The sequence below is a fragment of the Rhinolophus hipposideros genome, assembly GCF_964194185.1.
Source record: "Rhinolophus hipposideros genome assembly, chromosome: 18".
Lineage (NCBI taxonomy): Eukaryota > Metazoa > Chordata > Mammalia > Chiroptera > Rhinolophidae > Rhinolophus > Rhinolophus hipposideros.
Genome location: NC_138064.1, coordinates 30,620,140 through 30,642,034, shown reverse-complemented (window position 1 = coordinate 30,642,034; position 21,895 = coordinate 30,620,140). Strand labels below are relative to the sequence as shown.

Genomic DNA, 21,895 nt, shown 5'->3' with positions numbered 1-21,895 from the left:
AATGACTCGGGATGTTATTCAAATTTCAGGTCAGGGAAAACTAGGAAGCAGATATAAAACCTCATATGCATAGGTCCCAGGAGGTTATATTAATAAAGTTGTGAAATTTCTAAGGGAATTCTCTGTTTTTAGAAAAAGAAAAAGAAACATTAAAATGCTAATATCTTGTTTCTAGATTGAAGATCAACTTACATTGTCACCAGTATAAATTTATGGAACTCCTTATGTACGTTTGAAGGCCACTTTAGAGGCAGGTTCGAGCAAGATTTGAAAACATTTAAGAAACTTTACCTGGTTCCCTCACTCAAGGACTATCAGGTTTATTTAAAACTTGCCAAAGATTGTTTTGTCTGCTTTTGTCTGATCAAACGATGGAGAACACACATATACCCTAGAGTTAATATGTGTCAATAGAATACAACAATCTACAATACGACCTCTTGTTTGCCGTCTTCACTCAAATAACAATACACCAAGACACTTGCAGGTAAGAATTCAGATTTATCCTCACTCACCCTTAGTCACCTCTACGTCTTTCTTGTGGCCAGCCAGAGTGCTGTAGATCTTTCTAATGAGTTCCATGTTGTTAAGGAGCGAATTAAATCCGTTAAAATAGGAGAAACTGACTTGATGGGACGTAGTACCTCCAGCAGCCTCAAATAAGTTGAAAATAGGAGAGGGGAAAATAAAAATAACGAATTTATATAATGAAGAAGATTCAGACGTACATATATCAAATGCTAGTTTTGGAAGTAATCAGGACTGAATGACTAAGAAGAAATAGCCATAAGTATTTTTCTTTCACATTAAAAAAAAAAGCTATAAATGATTTTTAGAAATAACTGCAACTAATCATGACCAGAACTTGTACTCTCCACATACAATCCTAGAAAACTAAATAAATACATGTGTAGGGTTATAACAGCAGGACCAGTAGTAATTTACAGAGTTCAAATTTCCATTGGAAATGTTTTATAAGTTTGTTTATTTCATCTAATGAGCAATTTTTAAAGGCTTATACATGCAAAACTATATTACACACACGTGTGTGCTTATACATGCAAAACTGTATTATACCAACACAAAATACTATGAAAAGTAGTCAATCTAACATTAATATCATGATTTGTCATGTTACTTATAACTAGCAATAAATAATCATTTAAGTACAGACTTTACATTGGTGGGATTTCTAGCAAACAAGCGTATTATGGTAAAATTATGAGATGTCATATGCTTTGATGGGAGTTAAGACTGGTCAGAATTCTGATAGTAGAAATTTGTAAGAAACCATATTTCTTCATAGGGGACAAGGGAAATAGACAGCATGTCCATTATGAATGGAACTTCAGTTTGGGGTTTCAAATTCTATCCTTCCCTAACAAGGCAAAATATTTTTATTAGGAAAGCAGTTCTTTATAAGGTAACAACCACATAAATCTTCACTCAGTAATCATTTAGAATAGCTGACATTAGAGTTTAGAATGGAGTAGGGAAGGGGGGCCAAGAAAAGGAACTAGATTGGAAAGAATGGAAAAGGCCTTTTCAGAATGCCACATTTCCAAAAAGAGGCACGGGGCGGGGGGTGGGGGGGGGAGGAAAAAATGAAAAGCTAGCCTAAGCTCCTGCCTATGGTAAGCATTGTGGGAAACCCAGATGATGGTGAAAACAGTCAGAAAGTTTTCCCCCTGGGATAAACAAAAGGACAGTTACTACTGCATAAGGGTTCCCAAATCTGAGCGACCATCAGAATTATCTAGGAAGCTTTAGAAACTAGATTCTAGGGCCTCAACACCTGTAGATGGTGTATCAGTAGACCTGGGAGGAACCTTAGAACCTGGATTTTTTATAATTATTCCTGTTGATTCTTAAGCTCCGTGACCAAGGCTTGGGAACCACCACCACAGAATTTTACAGGACCCCAGGGCCCAGCAGGTCAGCAGTGGCTGGACATCCACTAGGATGGAAGCTCCATGACACAGGAGAACAGGGCTCTCTCCACCCATCACTTGTGCCACTGTCACCTCATCACATATGTTCAATGAACAAGTAAATCGAAGGTTTAAAGTTTCTATTCTGCTGACCTCTTAAATATATCTGTGAACACGATTTTTTTCTCAATTTATCACCTCAGAGAACAGATAAAAAGCAAAGATTAGCATTTCACATCCCTCAAAATGTAAAGCAAAATTAATACGCAATCATAAATTTGTTTTTCTTTTTAAAATCAGTTAATGCATTTCTTTAAGGTATTCCATATCGTCCAGATAACAAATTAACCTACACACTAACATTAGCCAAAACACACTCTGTAAGTTTGGTAACATATGCAATCACATTAAGAAAATGTTAGTATTTTAAACAGAAAAAAAGTACGTAATATGTAAGAATTGTTCTTATGATCCCTTATTTACTGAACTCAGGTCAGGTAGAATAAATTACTTCAGAACAAACGAACTTCAAGAAAAAGTTACAACTTACAGCTACTAGACATTCTTCTACAAAAGGTGTCAAGACATGGGGGCGGATGGTGACCATGATGTCTCGGAAGTCAATGGCTGTGACTTTTCCAGTCCTGGCATTGTCCCTTTGCACAAAGGCTTGCTTTGCATGTTCCAACTGGATTTCCTACAAATAAAGAAGGTGAAATAATTTGTTTCTCGGTTACGACAAATAACGGCTCAATTTCAAATTAGGGTGAAGAAATATAGATCACATCTTGGTTTAGCAAGCCCTGCCTGCTTGTTAAATAGCACCCCCAAGCTACTGTCTCCTTCTGAAGAGAGAACTTCACTCAGACCAGTAAACATGTCTTGGAAAAGTGCATTCCACCTTAAATCTCCTACCGAAAGACACCACATCACTTCAATGCTTTGCTAGAGTCCGAGGACACCAAGAAAATAAAACCTAGAATGAAGTTTGGAAGGCTCAAAGATCTGGCCAAACCCTGTTTAGATGATGCTAATAATCAAAGGGAAACCACCTACAGGGACATTACCTCTCTCCAGAAAAAAGAGGAAAATTTTTAATGGGAACCTGCTATACAAACATGCGATATAACAACAGATTGGAAAGGGCGGTTCTCCTTTGGAATATGCTGTTCCTTTAACACTGGGTTTCCCGGTCTTGACACTATTGGTATTTTGGGCAGATTAATAAGCCTTTGTTATGGTTGCTCTCCTATGCATACCGTACCCTCTAACTTCCCACTAGATGCCAGTATCCTTTCTTGCAAGGCCATGACAATAAAAAATGTCTCCAAAGAGAGCCATACTTTCCAATTGAGGACCAACGTTCCAGAATTAGGAATTGGATGGTATGCGGGTCAGTACCATTGGACATGTTTTAATTCATATGCTCTGAAAACATTTCTGTTGCTCTTCCCAAAGGATAAGGGTATACACAAAATAAAATATAGCCTCCCATCAAAAGCCATCGTGTGCATGTAGAAGCATCCTTTCTGCAGACAGCATTTTATTACCTTCTTCAGGAAACTATCCATTTCCCAAATGGGCTCTTAGAGTGAGATCTAATCTCTATGGAATTACAAAGCATCACTGATGTGGCTCTCAAGAACTTGAAATTATTTAAATGAAAAGAAGTTTTATTAGATGATATTGAGGAATGACATTTCTTTTAACTTTGGTGAGATAATGACTTATAATTGGGTAAAAAACTAATTGTCCTTATGACATACTACAAACTAAAGTATGGATGAAATGACACGAGTCTGATAATGCTCTCGAGTACTCTATTCTCCCTTCTCTTCCCCCAGAAAGGTAGGGAGATGAAAGAGGACTGATAAAATATTTATAATAATTGAAACCGGATAATGGGAACATGGTGGATCATTATACTTTTCTCTCTCCCTTTGTGTAGTTTGAAAATGCCTACAATAAAAAAATTAAAACGACAATACAATGGTAAGAATTAGACTTCCTATCCTATTTAAAAGCTTCTTCTTAGTTATAGCCTCTGCCAGTTTTGATCCATCCTGTCCCTGCAGAAACTCTCTTCTGGAACCCTAATCCTTTTTTTTTTTTTAAAGATTTTATTGGGGAAGGGGAACAGGACTTTATTGGGGAACAGTGCGTATTTCCAGGACTTTTTCCAAGTCAAGTTGTTGTCCTTTCAATCTTAGTTGTGGAGGGTGCTGTTCAGCTTCAAGTTGTCCTTTCGATCTTAGTTGTGGAGGGCGCAGCTCAGCTCCAGGTCCAGTTGCCATCGCTAGTTGCAGGGGGTGCAGCCCACCATCCCTTGCAGGACTCGAGGAGTTGAACCAGCAACCTTGTGGTTGAGAGCCCACTGGCCCATGTGGGAATCAAACCGGCAGCCTTCGGAGTTAGGAGCACGGAGCCAAGGGACCCTAATCTTTTTATTGCCTCTTCCATTCACTCCTTAAATGAGAGGCATTTGTCAGCCCTTTGTCCTCAGGTCTTCTCACTCTTCTCACTCACTCTTTTTTTTTTTTTTACTAAATGTATTGGGGTGACAATTGTTAGTAAATTTACATAGATTTCAGGTGTACAATTCTGTATTACATCGTCTATAAATCCCATTGTGTGTTCACCACCCAGAGTCAGTTCTCCTTCCATCACCATATATTTGATCCCCTTTACCCTCATCACCCACCCCCCACCCCCTTACCCTCTGGTAACCACTAAATTATTGTCTGTGTCTATGAGTTTTTCTTTCTCATTTGTTTGTCTTGTTCTTTTTGGTTTATATACCACATATCAGTGAAATCATAGGGTTCTCTGCTTTGTCTGTCTGACTTATTTCACTTAGCATTATACTCTCAAGATCCATCCATGTTGTCATAAATGCTCCTATATCATCTTTCCTTAACGCGGAATAGTATTCCATTGTGTATATATACCACAACTTCTTTATCCATTCATCTATTGAAGGACATTTTGGTTGTTTCCATGTCTTGGCCACCGTAAACAAAGCTGCAATGAACATTGGAGTACACGTGTCTCTATAGAGGAATGCTTTCAGATTTTTTGGGTAGATACCCAGGAGAGCGATTGCTGTCAAAGCCAAGACTTCCCCACCCAAGACCTCAAAGATTTCTTAGAAGGCTTGACTCCCAGATCCAAATCTCTCCCTCTTATCTGCTGGACCAGAATTTCTAACTGCCTAAAGAATATATCCATGTGGGTATCTGTAAAAGCCATAAAATTACACATCACTAAACACACTCAGTGTTTAGTGGGACATAGGGACATATGAGGACACACTCATATGTCCCTCACTCAGCCCTCAAAACTGATCCTTCTCCTATGTTCAAAGCTTAATTATTGGCATGTTGTTTTTCTGGTCACCCAACCTAGAAATCTGTCAGTCTTAATTCTTCAAGCCTCCTTTCCCCCAGAGTAAACCAGTTACCAAATTATATCACTTGAACTTTTGAAAGTTCACTCAAATGCGTCTTATTGTTTTCACTCCTAATGAACTGTTTCAAGCCCTTCTCAGAACGTGCCTGAATGTCTACTACTGGCCCAACTGTCAGTCTGGAGCTTCTCTCTGACCTCTGTAGTCCATCGTGCACACATCAACAGCTGCCTTTCACAATCTCAGATCTGACTGGAACCCTCTCTGCAGAAACCTTCAATAGCCTTTCATCACCAAGACCCATCTCCGAAACAGAGTGCTCAAGACCCTACAAGGAGCTATTTTCAGCCTTGTCTCTAGCACACCAAGTCCAGCCCTACCAGACCTTCCACACATCCAGGCCTTTGTCCACACTCTTCCCTCCACCTAGCAGCGACTGTAGCCTTTTCTCTAGCTCCTGAAATCCTACCACTTCCTCCAGGCTCAGCTCAAATGCTATCTCCTAGCTAAATATAACAAGGCCTCCTAACTGAAAATAAATGATCACTTGGACTCCTGCTTAAACTTCAATGATAAGACTTGTCTTACTCAATCTTACATTCCTGTCTTTCTCCCTACCTTGCTAGGGCAAAGAGACTGCTCTATTCATGCCAGTTGTGGTATAGGCAGAATGCTTTAGATATAGTAGGCATTCAATAAACAGTAGACATAGTCATCAATGATAGGTATTCTAGTTCTCTGTACAAGTGCCTCTAATTTAAGAGGAAGGAAGAAACCAACTGCTAAACACCCTACAGTGAAGAATGTCCCCAGTGCGTATTCACCTGAAAGTAAATGAACACACTCCTTTGGATTGCCAGACCCATCGCTAAAACTAGCAGTAGCCAAGATTACTGTCAAGAAGAGTAGAAAGTATGTTCATTTCTTTACCATTTCCCCTAGCTTATAACTCAAACAGAGTCTTAGGGATCTGAAACCATTATATTAAAAATGGCATCCCTCTTCCTGGCCACCCCATCTCCTCAGAAAGCAGAAAGCCAGAATACTAAGACCAAGCTGTCCAGATTGGCAGGGGAACGAACAACAAAGTGGGGGCTGACGTCCATATGGCAGGACACGGGGTACATTTGTAATGAAGATGGTGCCAGCATGCATTTCGGTGCTGACACTTCCACCAGTGAACATTTACTAGCAGGGATCAGTTAATCATGGAACAAGAAAGCACTTTTCACCCTAATGATGAACAACTGAAGAATACGTTTCCAACAGCTCTTAAAGATTGGAGACGTTAGAAACTCTGTGGTAAACAAGAAGCAAGACCTATGTAGTTCTCTAAATATTAGGATAGAGTGGAAAACATTTAATTTACTGCTTCCCCAAACTGAGAAGTAGCTTACTAAAGATGTGGGCTCCCTTCTGAAAACATAATATGTCACAACTGTTTCTTGTTCTGGGTGAAGAAATGAAACTTACTCCAATCGATACAACCACCACGATAACAGCATTTAGTGAGCATACAGTCTGCGTCACACTGTTCTAAAGCATGTTATAATAATAAACTCATTTAATGCTCACAGCAACCCTACCAGGTTGGTACAATGGTCCTCCCTTATCCACAGGGGACGCATTCCAAGACCACCAGTGGATGCCTGAAACCATGGCTAGTACTGAACCCTATACATACTGTGTTTTTTCCCCCAATACATACCTAGGATACATTTTAATTTATAAATTAGGCACAGTATGAGATTAACAAAAATAACTAATAATAAAACACAATTATCACAATATACTGTAATAAAAGTTATGTGAATGTGTGGTGTGTGCGTGTCTCAAAATATCTTACTGTATTGTACTCGCTCTTCTTATGATGATGTGTGATAATAAAATGCCTTATTAAGTAGAGAATGTTTACATTTTCATTTAAAGGAAACCTTTTACAGCTTCTCTTTGGCATATCCAAACAGCCAGCATCTCTACTCTTGTATTTTGGGGCATTATTAGGAAAATACGGGTTACCTGAACACAACCACTGCGATATTGTGACAGTCTGTCTGATAACCCAGACGGCTACTAAATAACTAATAGGCAGGAATACAGTATGGATACACTGGACAAAGGGATAATTCAGGTGCCACAATGGAACAGACAGGGGCAGGACGGCATGAGATTTCATCACACTACTCGGAACAGCGCTTAATTTAAAACTTACAAATTGTTTATTTTTGGAATTTTCTATTTAATATTTTCATACTGTTGATTGTGGGTAACTGAAACCACAGAAAGTGAAACCACGGATAAGGGGGGACAACTGTACTATTATTAACTTCACTGTAGTAGTTGAGGAAGCTAAGGTCTCACTGACAGGAAGCAGTAAAGCTGGAATTCAAACCTTCTTGTTCCACTTAATCATGGAACAAGAAAGCACTTTACACCCTAATGATGAACAATTGAAGAATACGTTTCCAACAGCTCTTAAAGATTGGAGACGTTAGAAACTCTGTGGTAAACAAGAAGCAAGATCTATGTAATTCTCTAAATATTAGGATAGAGTGAAAAACATTTAATTTACTGCTTCCCCAAACTGAAAAGTAGCTCAGTTCCACCCCTCTGACAATGCTCCTAATTCTTCACTGCATGGGGAGCCCTGATAATGCCGCTGTCAGGAATTTGATTACAAAATATATTTGACATCTAGGAGTCTTAATAGCTATGAAAAGATAAAAGTACAATGTGTTTTAAAATTATTCTCAATGCTCTAGATTTCTCTGTTGCCTATTTTCATGAGAAAATATAATTCCTGAAACATTTTCATTAAGGCAAAAGTCTCCTATGCTCCCAGTGTCTGGATTATTCTCCCAACATCAGCAGAGACGATGGAGGAGAGAAACCAAATCTAAAAGACCTTCTCCTGCTCTTGCTTACTGCTTGCTTTCTCACAACCCCAAGAGACTGAGGAGGAGAAAGACAAATAAGGAGCCTGTGGGAACTAACAAACAGGTACTCTATAAATACTGAATTTGAGAATGAATGGTCTTTGAAATAAATATCCAGGTTCAATACTCATGGCAGAGTGACTTAAAAAAAAAGCTCTCCGTTGGCACCTCTAATGCAATTTAAGGAAAACCTAATGTGTACCAAGACCCCAATAGTTCTTAGAACCTAGAGGCATAAAACTGGGACAGAGAACACTTGGTATGTAAGCAATAAAGACTACGTAATATAATTTGCTCATTTCCAAAATGAAAGGGACCAGAATGGAAAAACTCATCATCTGTGCAGGTGAAGGGAGAACAATGGAAGAAGCAATAGTTCCATTCAAATATTTAAAGGTTAAAAGACTATTTGGTTAAATTAATTCAAAATGGATCAAAGACTTAAGCATAAGACCTGACACAATAAACTGCATAGAAGAAAACATAGGTACTAAACTTATGGACCTTGGGTTCAAAGAGCATTTTATGAATTTGACTCCAAAGGCAATGGAAGTAAAAGCTAAAATAAACAAATGGGATTATATAAAACTGAAAAGCTTCTGCACAGCAAAAGAAACCATCGACAAAATAAAGAGGCAACCGACTAAATGGGAGAAGATTTTTGCAAACAGTTCCTCCGATAAGGGTCTAATATCCAAAATATACAAGGAACTCATGAAACTCAACAACAAAAAAACAAACAACCCAATTGAAAAATGGGCAGAGGACCTGAAGAGACATTTCTCTAAAGAGGACTTACAAATGGCAAATAGACATATGAAAAAATGCTCAACATCGCTAATCATCAGAGAAATGCAAATAAAAACCACAATGAGATATCACCTCACCCCAGTCAGAATGGCTATCATCAACAAGACAAAGAGCAACAAGTGTTGGAGAGGCTGTAGAGAAAAAGGAACCCTCATACACTGGTGGTGGGAATGCAGACTGGTGCAACTGCTATGGAAGGCAGTGTGGAGGTTCCTCAAGAAATTACGAATAGAATTACCATATGACCCAGCAATCGCTCTCCTGGGTATCTACCCAAAAAATCTGAAAGCATTCCTCTATAGAGACACGTGTACTCCAATGTTCATTGCAGCTTTGTTTACGGTGGCCAAGACATGGAAACAACCAAAATGTCCTTCAATAGATGAATGGATAAAGAAGTTGTGGTATATATACACAATGGAATAATATTCGGCGTTAAGGAAAGATGATATAGGAGCATTTATGACAACATGGATGGATCTTGAGAATATAATGCTAAGCGAAATAAGTCAGACAGAAAAAGCAGAGAACCCTATGATTTCACTGATATGTGGTATATAAACCAAAAACAAGACAAACAAATGAGAAACAAGAACTCATAGACACAGACAATAGTTTAGTGGTTACCAGAGGGTAAGGGGGGTGGGGGGAGGGAGATGAGGGTAAGGGGGATCAAATATATGGTGATGGAAGGAGAACTGACTCTGGGTGACTGACTCTGGGTGGTGAACACACAATGGGATTTATTGATGATGTAATATGGAATTGTACACCTGAAATTATGTAATTTCATTAACAATTGTCACCCCAATAAATAAATTAAAAAAAAAAACAGACTATTTGGTTAAAAAAAAAAGTTAGATGGCTCTTTACCTCTTAAAATTTTTTAAAAAATCAATGGAAAGAAAATACAGGGATCAAGTTTTAGCACAAAACAGACATATTTAACCTGTACAACTATTCAGAAATGAAATGGGCTACTTTGCGAAGTAGCAGGTCCCCAGTCACTAGAATTACTGTACTTTGCCATGTATAACATGCGCCCATGTATAATGCGCACCCACGTTTTGGGCCCAAACTTTTAGGGAAAAAAAATCTTTTAATTTTTTAATTCAAATTTTTATTTGTTTATATTTAGGTACTTGTTTTTGTATTATGAAGGAATTTTAACAATTATTTTTAGTACAAGAAATAATTGTACTAAACAGTACAAAATATAGTACAAAAAATAGTACTATAGTACTATTATAGTACCAAATAGTACTATTTAGTACTAAATAGTATTAAATATTTAGTACTAATAGTACTAAATAGTACTAAATAGTGCAAAAAATAGTACAAGAAATTTTATGTAACAAATAATTACAAAACAAGAATAGATACAAGGTACAAGACATTTTATGTACTGGTAACACATTTACGATCTTTATGTACCATAGAAGGCCAAGAACTATTTGTCGATTATCGTATTCCAGGGTATTATTTTGCATACGGATACGGATTACTGACTTCTAGAGTTACACTTTTAACTCATAAGCATAAATAAAAGAATTAAAAACATTTATATAGATACGGAATTAGTAGTGCCCATGTAATGTATATCCTTATTTTTCCCTCACAAATTTGGGCAAAAAAGTGCAGTATACACAGCAAAATACGGTATCAATTCAACTACAAGCTAAGGAGCACAAGAAATTTATTTTTATTTATTTTACTAGATGGCGGTATGGAAGCAATATATTATGATGACAATAATCTGAAGTTTGGCACAGGAATGAGCAGAGCTCAAATATCAGTCATGACACCCTTACCTGGGAGGGGTTAGGGGAGTGTGTTTGCATCTAAGAGTTCCAGCAACACCTACTATACAGGATTATGAGAACTAGACGTCATGCCTGACAGGCACTTAATAAATGGTACCGTTGACTGTGCCAAGGTGAATGATTTAAAAACCGAAGCAGTCCTTTCCAATGTAAGTTCTTTGAGTCTTTCAAAAAAATCACCTAGTAGGAATGGTGGTTCTACTGATTCATTTTGAACCAGACATAGGAATAGAGCCATGAAGACCAGATAGGGTGGGGAATAACAGTAACAGCTGACTGTTTAAACATTTACTCCAGGCCAGGGGCTATGCCAAGAACTTCAAAGACAATATTTCATTTAAGCCTCATAATAATTCTGCGAAGTACTATTATCATCTTCATCTTACAGAGAGGCACCTGCAGCTCAGGGAGGTTAAGTAACTAGTTCCAAATCACACAGGTAGGACGTGGCAGAGATGAGATCTATACCAATGTATTGTCTGATTCCAAAACTGAGATTTTTTTTTTTTAATCACTGACTTATCCTGCCTTGGGTAAAATCGTAGTAAGAGCATCATTAAGTAGATTTGGACAGATAACTGGAAAAGAAGTTTTAAGAAAAGTTTTGGTTATGATTTGTACGTAAAAACGGAGCAAGATATATCTCACAGAAGTCTCACCATGGATGATGGGGGAGATAGAAGAATCTACCACAAAGGAAAACACTCGAGGGGAAAGAGATGAGGTGGTTAACATGATGAGAAACTTGGAGTGAGACGAATTTAGGATATAAACAAAGGTTAAGCCATAAACAAAAGAAAGCTAGAGGTATAAATAGAAATGTCAATCTGGGAGATGTCGATAACAGGATTTTAGGGAAAAACCCAAAGGCTAACACTTACTGCAATTAAGTGTGTGCTATGCTACAAGGACTGTTGTATTTTCTTCATTTCTCTGAATCCTCCCGACAACCTTCTAAGGTGCCCCTACTATCGCCTCTATTTTGCAGATGAAAAATAAGGTAAAGAGCAGCTGAGGGTCCCGTGATGCTAAGAATGAAACTGGATATGCACCTGGGGGGTCTGACTCCAGAGCCACAGTCTTAATCTACACGGACTGCCCGTTCCTTTTAGGGGGCCTACCAAAAAACAGAAGGAAAAAAGTAATAGTTAAGAAATAGATGAGATCATCCCACACTATATAGAAAAAGCAGGCAGACGACAAAATGGAACTGATCCTGAAATAAGTGAGTACAGACAATAAAACTGAGGGCCCGAGGACTTATGGGAAACCCAGAGAGCTGTGAGGATGGCATAGCTCTACAAAGAAAGCTCTTATGAGTGCCAGGCAAGGAGGTGCTTGCTAAATGCTGCTGATGGAGACAGTAAGGACCAAAGAGAAGGGGCTCTCCTTCACCTGAGGCCAGAAGGTCCCTGAGCAAGGAAAGGTACAGCTATCCCTAAGGCAGTTCTGCTCAAGCACGTGAAAGGAGGTCCAGTTTCTCTTGAATGTTTGCCAGTGAACTGTTTCTGTTCCCTCTATTCTGATGCATGGTGATTAACAGAATAGGCTTTTATTGCCACAGTTTCCAACTACTTCAACACATCCATTCAGATTGCTGTAGGGGAAAGAAAAATCAAACTCTTCAAAATTGCTAGCTGTACAGAAATAAACATATATAGGGGTTACACCACTTTAGATCTAACATTCACGCTTCTAACACTTCTAGGCCTGTCATTTCCTTAATAATCTCCAATTTTCAAGTGGGTATATTTTGAATGCAAAAATTCTCTCCACCTCTATTCAAACATGCAAGTTTATGTTTCAGCCTGAGAATAATTTATCAGGAACATAAAAAAACAGACCGATAGACCCTCAAAACAAGCAGCAGATCCAGACGATTTATATTATGAACTCAAGAACACCAAAGAAGACTCCTGGCTAGTCTGCATTTTTATGTTTTGTCTAGTTTTGCAATTTAAAAGAAAATCTAAAAACTCTAGTAGAAGCAGGGAGTTATCAATAAGAGTGTGATTCAAAAGAATTACTTTTTTTAAAGGGTGGTGGTACAAGAATTCTGGGGAAAATGTAGGTAATTATTTATAAAAACAAGGAACAAAAATGTATAAAGAAGGTATGCTTAAAAATACGGTATCACATTTAGCCCTATTTCAAACAAATGCTATATTACATCAAGTATCAGAACTTGCACACTATATTAAGTACCCACTTCGTTTTCATAATCCTATGCTAATCTGAAGGAAAAAAATCTAGTTAAAATAAAGACCCACGTGTTTTTAAACAGAGGAAAAACAGAACTAGTAATAGAGTAGGTAGAGGAATAAGTAGTTCCCATTCTTGATATTTTTCTGTGCTCCCCACATTCAGCCCAGGCAGCCAGACTTTCAGAGTTCGGGGTGAAATTTCATCCCCAGTTCACTGGGTGGGACCTTTAATTAAAACGGTCTTTAGGAGCAGTGTTGCATGTGGCACTGCAGGCACAGCAACACCTTGGCAGAAACAAGTACAGAGCTTTTCCATCTCAATTTCCTGGCTCTTCTGATTTAATGTTAAACTTCACAGTGGGAAGCAGCTGGGGAGATGCCATAGGGAGTGTTCATTTTTATAGGACGCTACTGTAAGAGCCGGCACGACAGGCTGCTCAACAAAACAGCAAGCTCACTAACGCCATGGACTCAACACCACCATGAATGCTGATTTCCTTTGCCCAGAGAGGAGCAAGTGAGGAGCATGTCCTGCATCTAATTCTCCAAGTGACCAGGATATTACCACGGCTCTGGTCACCCACCACCGACCTGGTAATGGCTTCCTTTTAGACATAAAACGTTAATCTCCTGAAAGAGCTGAGGGCAAACATTCGCCACTTTTACTCTGTGTTTCATTCTCGGACATCAAATGGTGCTGTATGGATGAAACAATACCAAAGCTGTATTGCAGATTCCATCTGGTCCGACTTGAAAGCAACATAAAAAGCGCTCACATGTTAAAAATGCAAATATAATCAAGGTCTCTGGCTACTAAAAATCCATGGTCTGGATACAGACGGCAAGCTGGGGAACCTGGGGATGCACAAAGGCTTGGGTTGCTCAATCCAAAGCCAGGATCTTGTTGTCTACTAACCTGTTTAAACACTTGTGGCTTCGGCAGGTTCTACTAGAATACAAGTGATTGTTTTTTGGTTAATGCCAAAATGCTCTATCAGTTCCAAAGTTTGAGAATCTGATGTTGCCATGGTTAAAGGTTATGTTTTCTTTTGTTTGGTGGTGGTCGGGAACAATTTTTTTTTTTTTTTTAGCACACAGGGCCTTTTCTGTTGCAAGTTTTGCCTTGTACCAGGATACCCTGACAAATATAGTAGCAAACCGTACGTGATGGGGACTAGGAAGCCCAGACCAGAGCTCTGGAGGGACACGTGGCAGCACCTGTGGCAGCAGAAGTCCAGGGCTCTATGCGCTTGGGCTCAAAATTTGAACAACCAAAGTGTCCAATTTACACAGACAAGACCTGGGCTGATTTGTATGCCATGCTAACTCGTAAGCCAAAATGATGGTCAATTTGATTTAGCAGAAAGAACCAAAATCGTTCAGTTGCATTATTCACATAAATATGCTTTGGCATCCCACAGGGTCGTCATGGGGCCCATGTGAGCTAACGACAGGGTCCTTGCCAATGTGAACGGCCATTCTGGGACACCAGATACAGCTCTGACTCCCAGGTTCTATTCCCAGCTCCATCCATTATGATTCACCTCTATGGGTCATCCTTCTGACAAAAGGGCAACCTGAAGAATAAAATTATGGTAAAACACTCACACCTTTAGGAATAGCGCTCTCCATTAGGTCAGGTAACTTCATTCTTAAATGCCATTTGATGAGGAGATATTATAAAGAATTTTTAGCTCCATTTTTTCCCAAGTCAGCTATTCTGTTTCTTGGCTAACTCATGGAACCCCAGCTTCCAAGTCTGACCTTTCCACCAATTTAAAGCATTGCTGATTTCTTGATGATTCGTCTTCTTGGAGCAAGAGGATGACTGACTCTGGAAACAAAAGAAACGTCCTGGTTCCATAAAATGGGGAACAGAATTCCTTGGAAATGCCCAAGTCTGTGGGGCCATAAGTAGGGTTCCTATAGCATCATCCTAACTCCAAGGAACTGAGGAGAGGAGGTGGAAACAATCCAGCAACACACACGTGAAAGGCAATTGCAAGCTAAGCACTGCTCTGCAGCCCCTGATTAACCCCCTCTCCTGTGCTCCCTCTCTTAGTAAACCACCACCATCCCCCCACTTACCCAAACCTAAAACCTAGGCATCAACCATGAGGTCCGCATGTCCTTATTTGTCCTCATCCTAGTAAATCACCGAGCCTGGTCAGGCCTATCCCTTTAGCTTCTCCTGAACCCAATTACTTTGGCTCATCACAGTTACCATCTAAGCCACGCCATCATTGCTTCTGTCTGGAATAAGAAAGTGACCAACTGGTGGTCCTCTCCTTTTCAGATCCCTTTCCATTTGCTTTTCCATACGATAGCCAGAGTAATCCTTCTGAAACAAATACGATCATGTTTGTCTCTCTCTTCTCAAACTTCCCCATCGACCTTGAGAAGAAGACCTGAAGACCAGTTTCTGTGCTTTTAAACAGTCAGGGTTTTGTATCTAGACCCGTGTTTCGCAATGTGTGGCCCTCGGACCATCTGGAACACCACAGTTCAGGATGTTTGTTTGAAAGGTGGTTTCTTAGGCTCCACACAGACCTACTGAATCAAATCCTTGCAGATTGCTTTCAGAAAAATTTTACACAACATTTGAAAAACACGGCTCGAGATTTGGGAAAATTAAAATCAACTGCGGTTCTCCCTGTCTCGTCTTGAACAAATCCAGAAAGCTTCTCCAAGCCTCTGTGTGCTCATCTTCCACACAGAAATAAGAGTAACTGCTTAACACCGAAAGTGATTATAAGGACAAATACAAGTCAGAGCACTTTCTAAGCTGGAAAGTGCTCTATGAGAGGTAGTTAACAGCAATTGTCTTCTAGTTAACAACTATATTGCATATGGTAGCAATCGTAGGATTTTTTTATCCAGATGTTGGAGCCACTAGAAATTCATATGTGTAGATTATATTTAAATTGTAATAATTATGTGTGAAATATAGACCTATGATTATGAAACATTATCAAAAAGTAAATGGAAACAACAGTAACACATACTCCTACCGAGAGCTGTTTTATTATCATACCTGGCAATTAATGGGTAAGGGTCAAGTATGCTAAATGTCCAGCAGTGCATGGCTGTACACCCCCATTCAGAAGCACAGCCCCTTCCAGAACAGAAAGCAACCGTTCAGAGCCTTGGCCCCGGAGACAGTGGTATATAGTGGAAACAGCATCATATTTTTGAATCATGTACGTGTGTGTAATCTTCTGGAAGAAGCTAAGCTCTAGAACAGTTTCTCTGTACATTTTTGGGGTACTCCTTTGGGAGCCTAATGAAAGCCATGAGCATTTTCTCCAGACAATTATCTGTAAATGCAAAAGTTTACCCTAGAGTCTGTTTATTCCTTCGCATATAATAGGGGATAATGATAATTATCTCTCAGGGTACTGAGGAATGCTATTATCAGAAATAGAATATTGAAAAACCCTTTGTCAATTATAAAGATTGTTACTATTATTACTTTTTTCTTTTTTTTTGAAAATAACTCTTAGTACTACTGACTCTACAGAATAATTTGGCAGAAACATTTAAGAGACCTTTCACTCTATGCTCATAGTTACCTACAATGCCCACCAGATAAAAAAATGGGCAATGGATCCAAACAGACATGTCTCCAAAGAAAACATACCATAAACACAGGAAAGATGCTTGACATGATTAGTCCCTAGGGAAATACAAATATAAATCACAAATGAGATACCACAATAGAGCTTCTAAAGTGAAAGGCCTCAATTTCCTCATCTTAAAATGGGGCAGTTAACTCGATGACCTGATGCTGGTCTCTGGCCCTTTATGTATGTACTTTGGATGGCAGCTCTAACCGTACTATGAATGTTAGTTTCAGGTTTATACCTACCACAAGGGTTTATGCTACGAAAGAACAACCTCGAAGGGTGTACATTTTATACCTGTTTGTGGCTGCACCTTTTGAGCCGTCAGGTAAATAAACATCGGAACAGCCCCTAGACTTGTACAATATAAGTGTCTCAAAAGTTGCATGAGGCTTCATGACAAATCCTGCATCCTCAGCAAACATTTGCTGCATTGGGTGGTTTGCTCCATGCAAGTAATAATCACAACAGAAGAAATACTTCCAAACACGGTAGAAAGTTTTACGTTAATACCATTCACGAATATTTCCAGCAGATATAAAATAGGAACATTCCTCCAAATTCTTTTCTAAATGTACTGTTTTCAGTATGTTAAAATGCATTATTCAACTAGCCACCATAATATCAGACCTTTGCTCTAGGAGCTGAGAGTAGAGGTATGTGGACAAGTTTATAGAACATTTTAAAATACACACACATACCCATATGCAACACTGCATTCATATTCACAATACACAGCATTGCTCATGCAGTGAATTGGAGATAACAGAACTGGGCATAAAAAGTAGCAGCAATAAATGCAACAGTATTAATGATGGGGTAACTGGACTGTGGCCCCCCTCCCTCTGTCATCCTTTCCTTCCAACAAGAACAAGACTCTGGGAAGGAGGATTGTTTTCTGCTATTTCCTTCAACACTACCATTTAGATGCAAATTACAAACAAGGCACGTTTAGCTCAAAGGGTATTTCATTGATTCTACACTTTATACATTTTATAACCAAAGCACAGAAAACAACATACCAGCTCAGCACTCGAGGGATGCCCATGACCAGCACCACCTCCGTGGGTGACCAGCTGGAACAGGTCATACAGACAAACACGTAAACACGTGACGTCCCCACAGCCATGTGGTGGCTTATGACAAACTCACTCTTGCTTAGACAGCGTAAAACATTTATTACATGAAGAAAATAAAAATCTGACCTTGCAGACAACGGCACTGCCCACCAATCACAAACACATGCACATATATAAGCAGAGGTAACACACAAGAGTGTGAGGCTTCAGTTGGCTGGAACCAATCTGAACTACTTTCTAGAACCTTCAGTGGGATCGAGCAATGTAGTTTCTACATGTTGCTCAGGCTCCCTGAAACCACAAGCATCCCAATGGCTGCTGTTCTTCTTCAGTACGTGACAGGTAGCAGCATGCACAGTGGCCGTTCTTTCACATCTCAAGCAGCCGTGTCTGCTCTCATGACCTTGGCATTAGCCAGGGAGCTGGCGCCTGTGTTTCTAAGCCCTGCCCTAGAGCAGAAAGACAAGCAATGCTTGACAAAGCAAAAGTCTGACACAGGATATTAAGTTCACTGATATCTTTAAGAAGTTCCCTGCATCCAGAAAAGAGTTCAAAGGAAGCAGATGAAAAATTTGAATGGGGCTAGCGGGGGGAGGGGAATGACCCAATGGTAGACATCAAACGTGGTATTTCACTGGCCTTCATATAAAGTCCATCACAATACATCCATCAATTCCTTTAAATGTGAGCCTGGAGTGGGACACAGAAGACAGGCCCTCACTGGGATAATTATGTGAGAAAAACCATTTTAATTTAGTAAAAGTTTAACACTTACATTTGGGCTACAAAATCAAAATCATCCCACGCAGGACACTGTGGGATGAGTCCGTTTACCATTACAGAATGGAGTCAAATTCAAGTGAATGCCCTACAAGTTGAAGCTGGAAACCTAATTAGTAATCTCTGAGTCATCTAACCTTCCACTCTGGCTTCTCTATACTGTATCTTGCTGAAGGCCTAGAAGCTGCTGTGAGTGGTTTACAGCCCACTCAATTCAGTATAATTGATACTTGCTTAAAGGAAACCATGATCAGCCTTACTACTGCTAACATCCCATTAAGACTAAAAGTTAATTAGGCTGTGTTCCATAAAGTTAATTTGAGGCATTTGTCTCAATAACATTATTGTAATTATTCCTCATCAAAATGAATACCACCTCCTACTGTGCGCCAAGGTCTTGTGTAAACAACAGCAAAAATCTAACAACTCGACTTCCATTCTCCACCTGAGTTACATAAGTAGGTTGACATGGAAGTGCAAACGGGGATTCATAGACATGAACGTGTTTTTAACGAATATTACCTAGTCAGGTTTAAGACATCTTGTTTTTAAATTTCCAAAGGCCAGGAAAATAAAAGTAAACTAAACAGCAAGACAGATTTCATATATCATAACAATGCCAGTAAAAGTCAAAAAGAGAAGCACCTATTAAAGTCAACCTATTACATATGCTGGTGTCTAGGAATGGACGCCACAAAACATTGGCTGAATGAGCACACCACAAGGTGTGTGTGTGTGTGTGTGTCTATGGGGACAGAGCCAGGAGTGCAATTTCCAGGCTGTCGCCCTCAGGTGGAAAGGTGCTCACTCGGGTACTAAATGGCCATCAACTGTGATTGGATGGCCATCAGCTGTGGCTAGTTGGCCGTCAGCTGTAACCAGTGAGCTATTGGCCACTAATATAACTGCTGTGGCTACGCTTGCAGAAAAATGGGGGCTAGCAAGAAGATGGTGGCTGAGCTAGCAAGAGTAGATTGCAGCTAGCAAGTGATGTTCGTTGGCAGAGAAGCGGACGGCGGGTTGCAGATCATGAGGCTCCAGCTTCCCATGTCTCCAAGCCATCAGCGAGAATATAGTCGTACGACTCCCCTATCTATGGCTTCGTGGGTATTCCTTTTTGGCTCACCATGTCCTGCGTTCTTATGTGGAGAGCGGGACCAGAGACCCGCATGACACCCTGCATGACAGTGTCCCGTGCACCTTCCACCTCCACCCCACAGCTGTGTTTCCAACCACTCCTCAGAAGGCTGGCAAGCCCTCGGACACACAAAAGAAGCAGGGACATCAAGGTACCCATTAGGGACATCACTAGTGTCAAAGAACAGAAGAACAGAAGTTTTCCTCAAGACCCTAAGTTTAAATATAGCAATCTGATCCCCTAAATGACTCTTTTAAAATACATTTAATAAAATATAAAATGTAATTGTCAGAGAAACTAACCAAATGCATAAAAATTCAAAAGAAAGAGTGGTTTATCATATATACTTAACATATCATGTAGCTATTGGTTTCTAGGGGCTAAATGTTAATATCACAGTTCAAACATGTTCAAAATTAAGCTTCAAGAAGAAAACTAAACTGCAATCATATTTTGTTAACTACTCTTCTCTTGGCATCATCAGTGGTTCAGTGACATGATCACAAAAACGGGGGTTGGGGAGAGAAAGGCAGGAAGGACTGGGCCGGGAACATCTACAAATGTCGACAACTCCCACAGTTTAATCCTGGATACGGACAGCAAGTGCCCTTCCAACAGTGGCTGCACATTAGAAGCACCTAAGAAGCTTTAAATATCCCGATGCCCAGGCTGTCCATCCCCTCGCCCACCCCGAAATCAAATCAAATCTCATCTAATCTCTAGAGGTGGGACCTAAGCAATAGTAGTTTGTAAAGCTCACCAGGTAATACCAATATGCAGCCAAGTTCCAGACTTGTGCCTCGTCAATGACAGGCCTCAGATTTAATGATTCCACTGTTAGATGCTGATGATGACATCTGTCCATTTCTCAGGGGAAATTAAAACTTGGGTAAACAGAAGTAGAACTAGTCATAAGCCAAGAGTACAAGTTTCAATTTTGCCCTTCTTGAGGTACATGACTTTTGAGCAAATTACTTAATTTCCTGGGACCTCAATGTATATTTCTTTTAAACATAAAGAAGTTCTACATAATCTGTAAGAGCCCATTTAATCTTATGGTTTCTACACACTATAATAGAGACATACCGAATGAAATCATTTGGCTGGGGTTAGAAAGTTTGAGGTAAATCAGGATCCCAGTTTTACTTATTTAATCTTTGTAACTTTTTAAGAGCTAGACCCACCAGCAAAAACTGAGTGAATTCCGCATATGTCAGGTGTCTCTTTCTTTCTTTTCCAAAATGCAGTTGCACAAATTCTGAATCCCAGTTAAATGGAATATGTTGATGAATTGTAGTCTGTTCAAAAACTTGCTTAACATCCTCTGAAAACAGAAGGAAACAAGGTTAATTAAAACAAAGCAAATCAGGTCCGTCCTTATAAAATGTTATTAAATGGACATTGCTACTTTCTTCTTATAAAAAGTAACTAATTCAACTTTTAAAACACACACATATTACAAAACCATGGCAGAAATAAAAAGTCAGAATCCTCATGGAATCAGTCAAGAAATCAAATAATCCCACCAAATAAAACAAAGAAACACACACACACACACACACACACACACACACACACACACACACACACCTAAAATGCAGTAGGAAACCAAACCAAAGTAATAAGCCATATATAATATCATCATGTCCTATGTTTTGTTTCAACAAATATTTTCTAGGCATAGGGGATATAATTCAATCTTTAGTGGCATGAAAAACAAAGATACATACAGAAACACACATAACACTATATAAATCTTAAACATAGTCCTTTATGGAGTTATTGAAAAGTTTTTGAGGATTTAGAAATCAGATAAATCTACAAGTCCATATTCAACAGCATGAAGACTCTATCTGAGCTTTAGAAAGTTATACTGTTTACCAAATCACACTTGAAGACAAAGGCGGTGGGAAGAAAACCCAGCTGCCCAATCCTTTAACTTCACACGACACACTTTGAACTTGACAGAAGTTCTCAAATGGTCCAAATTATTCCATTTTAAGATGGGTTACCAAACGTGCTAGTACTGATTCTTCAACTCTTTGTAGCCTCTACTACAAAACTGTCAGAGGACTGACAGAAAACAATATGAAAAACCTTACTTTTCTAAAGCTTCATGTTTTTATTTACTAGTCTCCTCCTCCCAAGAAAACTGTATGTTTGGA

The 21,895-nt window shown here is 39.3% G+C and overlaps 1 protein-coding gene across 1 annotated transcript in view; it reads right to left on the bottom strand.

Moving 5' to 3' along the window:
• Nucleotides 1–21,895, bottom strand: part of SLC25A13 (solute carrier family 25 member 13) — a gene marked incomplete at its 5' end in the record, with an annotated part of 178,291 nt that overhangs the window by 65,280 nt on the left and 91,116 nt on the right. The window contains 3 exon segments of the mRNA XM_081079534.1: nt 516–654; nt 2,482–2,628; nt 20,915–21,054. Of these exon segments, the coding sequence (XP_080935660.1) occupies nt 516–654; nt 2,482–2,628; nt 20,915–21,054 (426 nt within the window).